Source organism: Callithrix jacchus, chromosome 11 (assembly GCF_049354715.1).
Source record: "Callithrix jacchus isolate 240 chromosome 11, calJac240_pri, whole genome shotgun sequence".
Classification (NCBI taxonomy): domain Eukaryota; kingdom Metazoa; phylum Chordata; class Mammalia; order Primates; family Cebidae; genus Callithrix; species Callithrix jacchus.
Window position 1 is genome coordinate 27,347,558 of NC_133512.1, and position 15,814 is coordinate 27,363,371.

Here is a 15,814-nt window from a genome sequence, read left to right on the forward strand (position 1 = left end):
AAGGTGAGCAGCTCCTGACAGTGACAGAGCAGATGGGCTGCATGGGGAAGGTCTGATCTCTGGGATTTGGGAGGCAATGATATGTCGGTACTTTGCACAGTTCAAGTGTGGATCCTGCAGAAGGAAGACTTGGGTCTTCCATAAAGGTGGTGGAGGAGAGGCTGGCTCCGGCAGAGGGGCTGCAGAGCTGCCACAGCAGCAGTTGGAGGGTGGACCAGCTAACTGGGGGAAGTCCCTAGCGGTGGGAAGCTCCCTCATAAAAGAGGCGGCCAGCACTTCCTATGTGCCCATCAGAGGGCCCACAGCAGCACCCAGCACCACTGCAGGACAGGGTAAGACCTTGCTTCCCTGCCCCCTCCTCCCCGGAGGAGCCACAGCCAGCTTGAGCATCTGGGGAGGACTCCAAAGGCATGGTAGAAAGTTGACAAAAGCTAACCACAACTCCCTCTCCCAAAATGACCACTGCAAGAGGAGCAGAAACTTTCACACAATCTGGGCGGCTCTGGACCCTCTGAAACCCACCCACAGCCTCTCCAGAAAACTCTGTCCCTTTGGATGGAGATTGCCCAGGGGTGAGGAGTCAAGGGCCTGTATTTCATTCCTACAGGCTTGGTGGCAGCACCAAGGACTTGTCTCAGTATCTGGGTTTGGGGAGGGTGGTGCTGGGCTTTGCTCATCTTCCATTCCAGGAAAACCTAGGCAACGTGCATCAAACTGCACAGTGTACCCGACTTCTAGAGAAGCAGGTCTGTAATTTGTTGGAAATGGTCTTCTCCAGCAACACTGGGAATAGTTTGTTTTCTCCAGCCCTGCCAAAGGGACCTTGGTCAGGAGGTTAAATGAGTTTCATTGAAAAGACATACTTTTCCTTCCCAGGCTGATAAACAAGGCTGCTGCTGGGAAACCGATTTCCTCTGCCTGGGCGCTCAGCTGGAGTGCCCTATCCCTGGCCAAGGAAAACAAATGCATAAACATTTCAGGGATATATAGGAAGCATTTCTGCTGGAAACCTGCTGTGAATGGCTGCTAGAGTTTACATAGCAATCCCCACTGGGGCCTCAGCACAGGCCGGACAGGACAGTCCCTACCCTCCCACTTCCTTCACGGCCTGGCTTGCTCTCCACCTGCCTCTCCCCAAAGACTGACAGTGAGGCCTCTACACATGTCCCATCCACAAGAACACAAGACAAGCGCTTTCGTTGTCATCACCAAATGCCAGTTTTACTTACGACGTGCCTGGCACCTACAGGGGTCTCCTCTAGTCAGCACTGCAGAGGGACACAGCTCCTGAACTGCTAGTGTCCTGAGCCCCAGGGGCACAAGGAAGCTGGGGACAGGCTGCTGTCCCATGCTGGTGGCTCTCCTAGGCTTCTCCCTGGGCCAGGGCAGACACAGCAGGGGTACATCCCCTGGTTCCTGTGTGTACACACCCACCTCTGCACAGCCCCCTCAGACTCCCAACCGCAGCACTCACTGGGCACAGAGTGGGGTACGGGGATGGCAGCTCTCACATGGGCAGCCATGAGATAGAAACCCCGGGAGGCTAGTGCTGTGCCCCTGGGCTCCTGCATCCAACCTGTTCTTGTGAACCACTGCAGAAGAGTCCTTCACTGTGCTTTTCACATGACCCTCTCTCCCCACCCCCTTCTTCATTGGCAATGCCATTGCACTTCTGGTGTTCTCATCTTTTTGAAACTCATGGGGTAACAAAACAAGGCTCAGACTGCTATTCCCCTTCATGAGTGAGTATCACACTTTTCCTATTACAACTTATGCCATCTTTGCTCTGGAATGTGAGGGGCTTCACAGGCTCTGTCCACCCACATTTTCAGTCAGCCCTCTCCCCATATGCTTCCTGTCAGGTACCAGGGACCACACCCAGTCCCCAGTCCCTCTGTTTATCCCTGTCCTATTGCCCTCCCCACACCATAATGGCCAAGAGGTCCCTCCTTCTCCTTGGAAGGCTCTTTTCCCACATCTACTTGGCCAGGTCCAGCCTACCCTCCAGGTCCACCTCCATTCTCCTGGGGCCTCACCAGAGCTCTGGGGAGCAAATCACCCCACCACCTTCCCCATACCAGCCATGATCAGCACAGACAGTGCATGCCACACCCTGGGCAGCAATAGAACAAATGTGTCTAGGCCCTTGACACAGGTTTGACTCATTTTATAGAAAGCCAGCTACCAGAAGTGAGTCCCCGGGGCCAACCACATCACAGGCCTGGGCGAGGGACCATCCAGCGGGAAGCAGGGGAGGGATGCAGTCGAAGGCAGCGGAAACGCTGGCAACCTCCTTCTAGTACCCAGCATTCACGGCTCAGCTGGGAGGGGACGTAGCAACACACTGGGTCCCCAGCATGGTCTTGGGTGGGCCCTTCATGGAAGGGGTAGGGAGGCTCTGGATGCTTCTACAGCCATGCTGACCCTGGCTGAGGTGACACTCTTCTCAGAGACTTGCCCCAGAGGCCTGGGGTTCAGGTGTCATCCTCGGTGATGAGTGGTGGACCACAGGGTTTACCCACATCCAGCGGTCACAGGATGGGGTCTGAGCCATTCCAGTTCACTGATGCCCCCTTCCACCTAAGTGTAGAGTGAGGAGAGAGAGAGAGAAAAAAAAAGAGATCAAGCTTCAGAGGCCCAGATGAGAGCCCATCTCTTTCCTCTACTTCCTGAAGGTTTTGTCTTGGAGGTTTTGAATAGTTCAGTTTCCATCCTGCTCATCTCAGCCCTCCAAACTCACACAGAAAACCACACACCAATCTCTTATGAAACACAAATACACCCAGGACCCCAGAAAGGCCAGGCGGCAGGTGATGCATTCTTTTGTGCCACAACCTATTTTGCACCTGGCACCACTGGGCCCTCCGCTGACATGAATGATCCACACACATCTGGACCAGATGCTCTCCAGTGGGGCCCAATGGTTGGCACTATAGAAGCACCTGTGCAGTCCTAGATATGGCTAAGTGCAGAACAACGGGGAGAGAGGGTGCGGAGGGGCCGGGGAGCTGGCAGGACCTTGTCAGGTAAGGGTCCTGGGCTTTACCGAGAGTCACAGAAAGGCAGTGAAGGGCTGTGGGCAGTAACAGGACAGCTTTTTGTTTGTTTGCTTTTTACCAGAAGCAGCACAGAGTATAAATTGCAGTCCAGGGTGAGAGACAACTGAATAAAAGTTCAGCTGCAAAACAAAAGTTAGTTACTGTTACTGACCATGACATTTCCTAACACTTGATTTTAACACATGGTGCTAATTTTCTAAAAACACTCAGAGGAATGAAATTTATAGAAGATGGAGTACTTATGCCAAATCTGGCACTAGGTATATTATACATGTACAGATATCCTAAGACTCTATATGAACTAGCAAACAGATGTTGAGCATCTCACAGCAGTTTATGGTGCAGAGTTTGAGGCTGGAATTCATAAATGCTTTCCAAAGCACGAGGTTCGGGCAGGGAACAGACATCTTGTTTTCAAAACCTTTAGACTGAAGAAAATCTAACTGCCATGGAAGAAGAAAAAGAGGAAGCTTTTCTCACTTCAACTGAACTGTGTACATCTACATCCAGAAAGTCTAGGACTCCTGACGTTGGAACTGCGATAAGAAAGGTGTGAACAGGTTCTCTCACAGTAACACAGTTGCATTTTCCAACAGAAGGCCTGGAAGCACCAAGGGGTCTCAGTCAATGGTTCCTCCTCAACCCACTGTTCCCCATCTTAATGACAAAGCCTGGACTTCTACTGAATCTTTCTTCCTTTCTTAGGCTTCTGCTCTTTGCCTTTCTTCAAGTCAGTGCTTTGCTTCAATTGCCACATCAAAGTCTCCGATTTTCAGGTTGAAGTGTCCCTTCCAGAGGCAGCAAGGTTCATACTCACTCCGTTCTTGCAACTCACTTTCCTCTTGGTTACAGATAAATTCTTCGTTTCTGTAAAGACTGGATTTTCCCCCTGCATATTCTGAATACTTTACACCATTCCATTTCTCTTCAAATGAGCAAAAAGATTTCTTGTCATTTGGAGAAAAAAATCTTGGTGGAAATTCTGTGCTTCTTGCTCCCATAGAAAGGTTTGGTGTGGAAGATATTTGCATACAGCCCATTTGGGAGCAATTATATTGCATTCTCCTCCTGGCTCCACCCAGGGCTCTGTGAGGATAGATTGTGCATACCATCAGAGAATGTCACGTTCATCCTTGTTCAGACACAAGACGCAGTCCTGCCCTATATTGTGCTCCCTAGTCAACAGCCCAAGAAATTTTGATTTGTCCCAGTAGAATCGCTGAATTGTATCTTCTTGTTAAAACACTCGGCATAAAAGGTTGAAATGGGTGGATGCTGGAAAACACGCTCAGCCAGGAATGTTACACTGTTTGGGGCAACTGTGTCCCAAACTTTCTCCACGTCTTCCTCCATGTCATTTGGTGATGTCCAGTGATGCTGAAAGATCTCACCCAAAATCGGGCTGTATGGCCTTTTGGCAACCAATCCTTTTCTGCCTGCATGAGAGCGTTTACCACCTGAACCATTTGGTTCCTGGGATCCTTCTGGTCACAAATGCTTAGAAACAGTTCTGGATGGGCTGCTGGAGAGAGAAGATGGCGCTGTAGGACCAACTCAGGATTGCAGCTCCCAGTGAATCCACAGATGATGAGTGGACGCCGCATTTCCAGACGGATCTTTATTGCCCACAGACCAGGAGATTCCCAGGTGTAGGAGCCACACGGGCCGCCAGCACAGCTGTTTGGGCCGGCGCGGCTGTTTGAGCCAGGGCCGCAGTGCAGCAGCACTCCGTACAAAATACACTGGTTTGGTTGCCCTGTTAAACCGGCAGTTGGAGATTTCGGAAGGCAGATTAGCACATTCATCTGATTAAACAGGACTTAAACAGAAAGCCAGGCCAAGAGATTCCCGGGCAGCAATGTGGCTCCAGCCGGCGCAGTGGGTTGCTGCATGGGAAATCACACATATCCCAGCGCCCTTTCAGCAGGTGACTGGAACACCTGGGAGAGTGTCAACCGTTCAACTTAAAAAAAAAAAAAAAAAAAAAAAAGGGCTCTGAGGCAGGGAGCCAGGTGATCAGGCTCGGCGAGTCCCACCCCCACAAAAACAAAACAGCAATTGGAAACACTCAGGGTTGAGAGTTTCACAGCAAGCACAGCTGAACCCAGGATGGTGGAGCTCGGAGGGGGAAGGGCATCCGCCATTACCGAGGCACTTGACCCCTACGGAGGTACACTGCCATTGCTGACGCAGCCTGCCATTGCCGAGGCAACCAGCCATAACAGAGAGAATCCGTCACTACAGAGGCAGGCCATCATCACCACGGCAGCTCTAACCACACCCATATAAACAGGACTACAGGGAATTACACACGGCAGCAGGGTGGAGCCCACGGCAGCTCAGCATAGCCCCTACAGGCAGGCAGTGATTAGACTGCCTCCTTGCTGGGCAGGACAGTGCAATGGATACTCATAAATAAAGCCCTAACTCCCTGGGACAGAACAACTGAGGGGAAAAAGGGGCTTTATGAGTTCTGCTGCAGCAGACTTAAACGTACCTGCCTAGCAACCCTGAACGAACAACGGAACTCACAGTTTAGAACTTGAGCTCCTAAAAACTACAGACTGTCTCCTCAAGAATAAAGTACAGACAGTCTCCTCAAACAGTTCCCTGACCCCCGTATATCCAAAGAGTCACCTCACAAAGGACTGATCAGACTGACATTTGGCGGGCATCATTCAGGGACAAAGATAGCAGAAAAAGAAACGGGTAGCAATCCTCACGGTTCCGCAGCTGCTACAGGTGTACCCCAGGCAAGCAGGGCCTGGAGTGGACCTCAGTAATCCTACAGCAGAGAAGCCAGACTGTTAGAAGGAAAACTAAGAAACAGAAATATTTCATCATCAACAATCTGGATGTCCACTCAGAGACCCAATCGGAAAATCAGCAACTACTCAGACAACAGGTGGATAAATCCATAAAGATGGGAAGAAACCAGCACAAAAAGGAGGAAAACACTCGAAACCAGAACACCTCACCTCCTACAAGGGACCACAACTGCTCACCAGCAAGGGAACAAAGCTGGACAGAGAATGAGTGTGATGAAATGACAGAATCAGACTTCAGAAGGTAGGTAATGAGAAACTTCTGTGAGCTAAAAGAACACATTCTAACTGAATGCAAAGAAACTAATAAACTTGAAAAGATTTGAGAAAATGATAACAAGAATGGACAACTTTGAGAGGAATACGAGTGAATTGAAGGAGCTGAAAAACACAATACGACAACTTTGCGAAGCATGCACAAGTTTCAACAGCCGAATTGACTAAGCAGAAGAAAGGATATCAGAAGTCGAAGATCAACTCAATGAAATAAAAAGAGAAGCCAAGATTAGAGAAAAAAGCGCAAAAAGGAATGAACAAAGTCTCCAAGAAATATGGGACTATGTGAAGAGACCTAATCTACGTTAGATAGGTGTACCTGAATGTGACGAAAAGAATGAATCCAAGCTGGAAAATACTCTTCAGGATATTATCCAGGAAAATTTCCCCAACCTAGCAAGGTAGGCCAATATTCAAGTCCAGGAAATAAAGAGAACACCACAAAGATATTCCGCAGGAAGAGGAACCCCAAGGCACATAATCGTCAGATTCACCAGGGTTGAAATGAAAGAGAAAATGCTAAGGGCAGCCAGAGAGAAAGGTCAGGTCACCTAGAAAAGGAAGCCCATCAGACTCACAGCAGATCTCTCGGCAGAAACACTACAAGCCAGAAGAGAGTGGGGGCCAATATTCGACATCCTTAAAGTAAAGAATTTTCAACCCAGAATTTCACATCCGCCCAAACTGAGCTTCATAAGTGAAGGAAAAATAAAATCCTTTGCAAACAAGCAAGTACTCAGAGATTTTGTCACCACCAGGCCTGCTTTACAAGATCTCCTGAAAGAGGCACTACACATAGAAAGGAACAACCAGTACCAGCCATTCCAAAATCACACTAATTGCTAAAGAGCATCAACAAAATGAAGAATCTGCATCAACTAATGGGCAAAACAGTCAGCTAGCATCAAAATGGCAGTATCAAGTTCACACATAACAATATTAACCCTAAATGTAAATGGGCTAAATGCACCAATCAAAAGACACAGACTGGCAAATTGGATAAAAATCCAAAACCCATCAGTGTGCTGTATCCAGGAAACCCATCTCACATGCAAGAATACACAAAGGCTCAAAATAAAGGAATGGAGGAAGATTTACCAAGCAAATGGAGAGCAAAAACAAGCAGGAGTTGCAATTCTCGTCTCTGATAAAATAGACTTTAAAGCAATAAAGATTAAAAGAGACAAAGAAGGACATTACATAATGGTAAAAGGATCGATACAACAAAAAGAGCTAATGATCCTAAATATATATGGACCTAATACAGGAGCACCCAGATACATAAGGAAAGTTCTTAATGACTTACAAAGAGACTTAGACTCCCACACAATAATAGTGGGAGACTTTCAACACTCCACTGTCAATATTAGACAGATCAACCAGACAGAAAATTAGCAAGGATATCCAGGACTTGAACTCAGACCTGGAACAAGCAAACCTGATAGACATTTACAGAACTCTCCACCGCAAATCCACAGAATATACATTCTTCTCAGCACCACATCACACCTACTCTAAAACTGACCACATAATTGGAAGTAAAGCACTCCTCAGCAAATGAAAAACAACTGAAATCATAACAAACACTCTCTCAGACCATAGTGCAATCAAGTTAGAACTCAGAATTCAGAAACAAACTCAGAACCGCACAGCTTCATGGAAACTGAACAACTGGCTCTTGAATGTTGACTGGATAAACAATGAAATGAAGGTAGAAATAAAGAAGTTCTTCAAAACCAATGAGAACGAAGACACAAAATACCAGAATCTCTGGGACACATTTAAAGCAGTCTCTAGAGGAAAATGTATAGCTATAAGTGCGCACATGAGAAGAGTGGAGAGATCCAAAATTGATACCCTATCATCAAAATTGAAAGAACTGGAGGAGTAAGATCAAAAAAACTCAAAACCTACCAGAAGACAAGAAATAACTAAGATCAGAGCAGAACTGAAGGAGATAGAGACACGAAAAACCCTTCAAAAAATCAATAAATCCAAGAGCTGGTTTTTTGAAAAGATCAACAAAATAAACAGACCACTAGTCAGACTGATAAAAAAGAAGAGAGAGAATAACCAAACAGATGCAATAAAAAACGATAAAGGAGAAATCACCACAGATTCCACATATATTCAAACCATCATCAGAGATTATTACAAACAACTCTATGCACATAAATTAGTAAACCTGGAAGAAATGGATAAATTCCTGAACATTTGTGTCCTCCCAAGCCTAAACCAGGAGGAACCTGAAACTATGAATAGACCACTAATAAGGTCTGAAGTTGAGGCAGCAATTAAGAGCCTACCACACAAAAAAAGCCGAGGTCCAGATGGGTTCACAGCCGAATTGTACCAGACACACAGGGGAGCTGGTACCATTCCTTCTGAAACTGTTCCAAATAATCCAAAAAGAGGGAATCCTCCCCAACTCATTTTATGAGACCAATATCATCCTGATACCAAAACCCGGCAGAGACTCAACAAGAAAAGAAAACTTCAGGCCAATATCCATGATGAACATAGACGCAAAAATCTTCAATAAAATACTGGCAAGCCGACTGCAACAGCACATCAAAAAGCTTATCCACCATGATCAAGCAGGATTCATCCCGGGGATGCAAGGCTGGTTCAACATACGCAAGTCTATAAACGTAATTCACCACATAAACAGAACCAAAAACAAAACCCCACATGATTATCTCAATAGACGCAGAGAAGGCCTTTGACAAAAATTCAACAGCCCTTTATGCTAAAAACCCTCAATAAACTCAGTATTGATGGAACATATCTCAAAATAATAAAAGCTATTTTGGACAAACCAAGAGCCAATATCATTCTGAATGGGCAAAAACTGGAAGCATTCCCTTTGAAATCCGGCACTAGACAAGGATGCCCTCTCACACCACTCCTATTCAATATAGTATTGGAAGTTCTAGCCAGAGCAATCAGGCAAGAAAAAGAAATAAAGGGTATTCAAATAGGAAAGGAGGAAGCCAAATTGTCTCTATTTACAGACGACATGATAGTATATCTAGAAGACCCCATTGTCTCAGCCCAAAAACTCCTGAAACTGATAAGCAAAGTCTCAGGATATAAAATCAATGTGCAAAAATCACAAGGATTCCTATACACCAATAACAGATGTAAAGAGAGCCAAATCAAGAGCGAACTGCCATTCACAATTGCTACCAAGAGAATAAAATACCTAGGAATACAGCTAACAAGGAACGTAAGGGACCTCTTCAAGAACAACTACAAACCACGGCTCAACGAAATAAGAGAGGACACAAACAGATGGAGAAACATTCCATGTTCATGGTTAGGAAGAATCAATATCGTGAAAATGGCCATACTTCCCAAAGTAATTTACAGAATCAAGGCTATCCCCATCAAGCTACCATTGACTTTCTTCACAGAACTGGAAATAACCACTTTGAACTTCATATGGAACCAAAAGAGAGCCCGAAAAGCCAAGTCAATTATAAGCAAAAAGAACACAGCAGGAGGCATCACACTACCGGACTTCAAACTATACTACAAGGCTACAGTAATCAAAACAGCATGGTACTGGTACCAAAACAGATATATGGACCAACGGAACAGAACAGAAGCATCGGAGGCAACACAACATATCCACAACCATACATTCTTTGATAAACCTGACAAAAACAAGCAATGGGGAAAGGATTCCCTGTTTAATAAATGGTGTTGGGAAAACTGGCTAGCAATGTGCAGAAAGCAGAAACTGGACCCCTTCCTGACACCTTACACTAAAATTAACTCCAGATGGATTAAAGACTTAAACATAAGACCCGGCACCATAAAAACCCTAGAAGAAAATCTAGGCAAAACCATTCAGGACATAGGAGTAGGCAAGGACTTCATGAACAAAACACCAAAAGCATTGGCAACAAAAGCCAAAATAGACAAATGGGACCTAATCAAACTCCACGGCTTCTGCATGGCAAAAGAAACAGTTACTAGAGTGAATCGGCAACCAACAGAATGGGAAAAAATTTTTGCAGTTTACCCATCTGACAAAGCGCTGATATCCAGAATTTACAAAGAACTCAAACAGAGTTACAAGAAAAAAAAAAAACAAGCCCATTCAAAAATGGGCAAAGGATATGAACAGACACTTTACAAAAGAAGACATACGTGAGGCCAACAAACATATGAAAAAATGCTCATCATCACTGGTCATCAGAGAAATGCAAATCAAAACTACCTTGAGATACCATCTCACGCCAGTTAGAATGTCAATCATTAAAAAATCTGGAGACAACAGATGCTGGAGAGGATGTGAAGAAATAGGAACACTTTTACATGGCTGGTGGAGTGTAAATTAGTTCAACCATTGTGGAAGACAGTGTGGTGATTCCTCAAGGACCTAGAAACAGAAATTCCATTTGACCCAGCAATCCCATTACTGGGTATATATGCAAAGGACTATAAATCGTTCTACTATAAGGACACATGCACACGAATGTTCATTGCAGCACTGTTTACAATAGCAAAGACCTGGAACCAACCCAAATGCCCATCGATGATAGACTGGACTGGAAAAATGTGGCACATATACATCATGGAATATTATGCAGCCATCAAAAACGATGAGTTAGTGTCCTTTGTAGGGACATGGATGAATCTGGAGAACATCATTCTCAGCAAACTGACACAAGAACAGAAAATGAAATACTGCATATTCTCACTCATAGGTGGGTGATGAACAATGAGAACACATGGACACAGGGAGGGGAGCACTACACACTGGGGTCTATTGGGGGGAATAGGGGAGGAACAGTGTGCGGGGGGAGCTGGGGAGGGATAGCATGGGGAGAAATGCCAAATGTGGGTGAAGGGGAGGAAGACAGCAAATCACACTGCCACGTGTGTACCTATGCAACTATCTTGCATGTTCTGCACATGTACCCCAAAACCTAAAATGCAATAAAAAAATAAACTAATAAGAATAATAAAACCTAAATCAATAAAAAAAAAAACAGTTCTGGATGTGCAAAAAAAATCTGCATACATTTTAAAGAGATTTTTCTTTTTCTTCCTTTTTTTAAATTTTATTTATTTATTTATTTATTTATTTTTATTTTTTATTTTTTATTGGATTATAGGTTTTGGGGTACATGAGCAGAGCATGCAAGACAGTTGCGTAGGTACACACATGGCAGTGTGCTTTGCTTTTCTTCTCCCCTTCACCCACATTTGGCATTTCTCCCCAGGCTATCCCTCCCCACCTCCCCCTCCCACTGGCCCTCCCCTTTTCCCCCCAATAGACCCCAGTGTGTAGTGCTCCCCTTTCTGTGTCCATGTGTTCTCATTTTTCATCACCCACCTATGAGTGAGACTATGCAGTGTTTCATTTTCTGTTCTTGTGTCAGTTTGCTGAGAATGATGTTCTCCAGATTCATCCATGTCCCTACAAACGACACAAACTCATCATTTCTGATTGCTGCATAATATTCCATGGTGTATATGTGCCACATTTTTCCAATCCAGTCTATTATCAATGGGCATTTGGGTTGATTCCAGGTCTTTGCTATTGTAAACAGTGCTGCAATGAACATTCGTGTACATGTGTCCTTCTTGTAGAACGATTTATAGTCTTTTGGATATATACCCAGTAATGGGATTGCTGGGTCAAATGGAATTTCTATTTCTAAGGCCTTGAGGAATCGCCACACTGTCTTCCACAATGGTTGAACTAATTTACACTCCCACCAACAGTGTAAAAGTGTTCCTTTTTCTCCACATCCTCTCCAGCATCTGTTGTCTCCAGATTTTTTAATGATCGCCATTCTAACTGGCGTGAGATTGGTATCTCAATGTGGTTTTGATTTGCATCTCTCTGATGACCAGTGACGATGAGCATTTTTTCATATGATTGTTGGCCTCATATATGTCTTCTTTCGTAAAGTATCTGTTCCTATCCTTTGCCCACTTTTGAATGGGCTTGTTTGTTTTTTTCCTGTAAATCTGTTTGAGTTCTTTGCAAATTCTGGATATCAGCCCTTTGTCAGATGGGTAGACTGAGAAAATTTTTTCCCATTCTGTTGGTTGCCGATCCACTCTAGTGACTGTTTCTTTTGCCGTGCAGAAGCTGTGGAGTTTCATTAGGTCCCAGTTGTCTATTTTGGCTTTTGTTGCCAATGCTTTTGGTGTTTTGGTCATGAAGTCCTTGCCTACTCCTATGTCCTGGATAGTTTTGCCTAGATTTCCTTCTAGGGTTTTTATGGTGCCAGGTCTTATGTTTAAGTCTTTAATTTATCTGGAGTTAATTTTAGTGTAAGGTGTCAGGAAGGGGTCCAGTTTCTGCTTTCTGCACATGGCTAGCCAGTTTTCCCAACATCATTTGTTAAACATGGAATCCTTGCCCCATTGCTTGTTTTTGTCAGGTTTATCAAAGATTGTATAGTTGTATGTATGTTGTGTTGCCTCCGGTGCCTCTGTTTTGTTCCATTGGTCTATATCTCTGTTTTGGTACCAGTACCATGCTGTTTTGATTACTGTAGCCTTGTAGTATAGTTTGAAATCTGGTAGTGTGATGCCCCCCGCTGTGTTCTTTTTGCTTAGAATTGACTTGGCTATGCGGGCTCTCTTTTGGTTCCATATGAAGTTCATGGTGTTTTTTTCCAGTTCTGTGAAGAAAGTCGATGGTAGCTTGATGGGTATAGCATTGATTCTGCAAATTACTTTGGGCAGTATAGCCATTTTCACGATATTAATTCTTCCTAACCATGAACATGGAATGTTTCTCCATCTGTTTGTGTCCTCTCTGATTTCATTGAGCAGTGGTTTGTAGTTCTCCTTGAAGAGGTCCCTTACGTTCTTTGTGAGTTGTATTCCAAGGTATTTTATTCTTTTTGTAGCAATTGCGAATGGCAGTTCGCTCTTGATTTGGCTTTCTTTAAGTCTTTTATTGGTGTAGACGAATGCTTGTGATTTTTGCACATTGATTTTATATCCTGAGACTTTGCTGAAGTTGTTTATCAGTTTCAGGAGTTTTTGGGCTGAGGCGATGGGGTCTTCTAGGTATACTATCATGTCGTCTGCAAATAGAGACAATTTGGCTTCCACCTTTCCTATTTGAATACCCTTTATTTCTTTTTCTTGCCTGATTGCTCTGGCTAGAACTTCCAGTACTATATTGAATAGGAGTGGTGAGAGAGGGCATCCTTGTCTAGTGCCAGATTTCAAAGGGAATGCTTCCAGTTTTTGCCCACTCAGTATGATATTGGCTGTTGGTTTGTCATAAATAGCTTTTATTACTTTGAGATACGTTCCATCGATACCTAGTTTATTGAGGGTTTTTAGCATAAAGGGCTGTTGAATTTTGTCAAATGCCTTCTCTGCGTCAATTGAGATAATCATGGGGTTTTTGTTTTTCGTTCTGTTTATGTGGTGAATTACGTTGATAGACTTGTGTATGTTGAACCAGCCTTGCATCCCCGGGATGAATCCTACTTGATCATGATGAATAAGTTTTTTGATTTGCTATTGCAATCGGCTTGCCAATATTTTATTGAAGATTTTTGCATCTATGTTCATCATGGATATTGGCCTGAAGTTTTCTTTTCTCGTTGGGTCTCTGCCGGGTTTTGGTATCAGGATGATGTTGGTCTCGTAAAATGATTTGGGAAGGATTCCCTCTTTTTGGATTGTTTGAAATAGTTTTAGAAGGATTGGTACCAGCTCCTCCTTGTGTGTCTGGTAGAATTCGGCTGTGAACCCGTCTGGACCTGGGCTTTTTTTGTGAGGTAGGCTCTTAATTGCTGCCTCGACTTCAGACCTTGTTATTGGTCTATTCATAGTTTCAGCTTCCTCCTGGTTTAGGCTTGGGAGGACACAGGAGTCCAGGAATTTATCCATTTCTTCCAGGTTTACTAGTTTATGCGCATATAGTTGTTTGTAATATTCTCTGATGATGGTTTGAATTTCTGTGGAATCTGTGGTGATTTCCCCTTTATCATTTTTTATTGCATCTATTTGGTTGTTCTCTCTTTTATTTTTAATCAATCTGGCTACTGGTCTGTCTATTTTGTTGTTCTTTTCAAAAAACCAGCTCTTGGATTTATTGATTTTTTGAAGGGTTTTTCGTGTCTCAATCTCCTTCAGCTCAGCTCTGATCTTAGTAATTTCTTGTCTTCTGCTGGGTTTTGAGTTTTTTTGATCTTGCTCCTCTAGCTCTTTCAATTTTGATGATAGGGTGTCAATTTTGGATCTCTCCATTCTCCTCATATGGGCACTTATTGCTATATACTTTCCTCTAGAGACTGCTTTAAATGTGTCCCAGAGGTTCTGGCACGTTGTGTCTTCATTCTCATTGGTTTCGAAGAACTTCTTTATTTCTGCCTTCATTTCGTTGTTTACCCAGTCAACATTCAAGAGCCAGTTGTTCAGTTTCCATGAAGCTGTGCGGTTCTGGGTCGGTTTCTGAATTCTGAGTTCTAACTTGATTGCACTATGGTCTGAGAGGCTGTTTGTTATGATTTCAGTTGTTTTGCATTTGCTGAGCAGTGCTTTACTTCCAATTATGTGGTCAATTTTAGAGTAGGTGTGATGTGGTGCTGAGAAGAATGTGTATTCTGTGGATTTGGGGTGGAGAGTTCTGTAAATGTCCACCAGGTTTGCTTGCTCCAGGTCTGAGTTCAAGCCCTGGATATCCTTGTTGATTTTCTGTCTGGTTGATCTGTCTAGTATTGACAGTGGAGTGTTAAAGTCTCCCACTATTATTGTGTGGGAGTCTAAGTCCTTTTGTAAGTCATTAAGAACTTGCCTTATGTATCTGGGTGCTCCTGTGTTGGGTCCATATATGTTTAGGATCGTTAACTCTTCTTGTTGTATCAATCCTTTTACCATTATGTAATGGCCTTCTTTGTCTCTTTTGATCTTTGTTGCTTTAAAGTCTATTTTATCAGAGATGAGAATTGCAACTCCTGCTTTTTTTTGCTTTCCATTAGCTTGGTAAATCTTCCTCCATCCCTTTATTTTGAGCCTTTGTGTATCCTTGCATGTGAGATGGGTTTCCTGGATACAGCACACTGATGGGTTTTGGACTTTTATCCAATTTGCCAGTCTGTGTCTTTTGATTGGTGCATTTAGTCCATTTACATTTAGGGTTAATATTGTTATGTGTGAATTTGATACTGCCATTTTGATGCTAAGTGGCTGTTTTGCCTGTTAGTTGTTGTAGATTCTTCATTATGTTGAAGCTCTTTAGCATTCAGTGTGATTTTGGAATGGCTGGTACTGATTGATCGTTTCTATGTGTAGTGCCTCTTTTAGGAGCTCTTGTAAAGCAGGCCTGGTGGTGACAAAATCTCTGAGTACTTGCTTGTTCGCAAAGGATTTTATTCTTCCTTCACTTCTGAAGCTCAGTTTGGCTGGATATGAAATTCTGGGTTGAAAGTTCTTTTCTTTAAGAATGTTGAATATTGGCCCCCACTCTCTTCTGGCTTGTAGTGTTTCTGCCGAGAGATCTGCTGTGAGTCTGATGGGCTTCCCTTTGTGGGTGACCCGACCTTTCTCTCTGGCTGCCCTTAGTATTCTCTCCTTTATTTCAACCCTGTTGAATCTGACGATTATGTGCCTTGGGGTTACTCTTCTTGCGGAATATCTTTGTGGTGTTTTCTGTATTTC

At 43.9% G+C, this 15,814-nt stretch overlaps 1 protein-coding gene across 4 annotated transcripts in view; it reads right to left on the minus strand.

The window, feature by feature from the left end:
* Positions 1-2,152: 2,152 nt before the first annotated feature.
* MINDY4 (MINDY lysine 48 deubiquitinase 4) overlaps positions 2,153-15,814 on the minus strand; it is a 146,093-nt gene continuing 132,431 nt past the window's right edge. For all 4 annotated transcript variants that reach the window (XM_054237120.2, XM_054237121.2, XM_054237122.2 and 1 more), the window contains one exon: positions 2,153-2,580. In XM_054237120.2, coding sequence (XP_054093095.2) covers positions 2,532-2,580 — 49 coding nt within the window. In that variant the 3' untranslated portion in view covers positions 2,153-2,531. The remainder of the gene's footprint in view (positions 2,581-15,814) is intronic.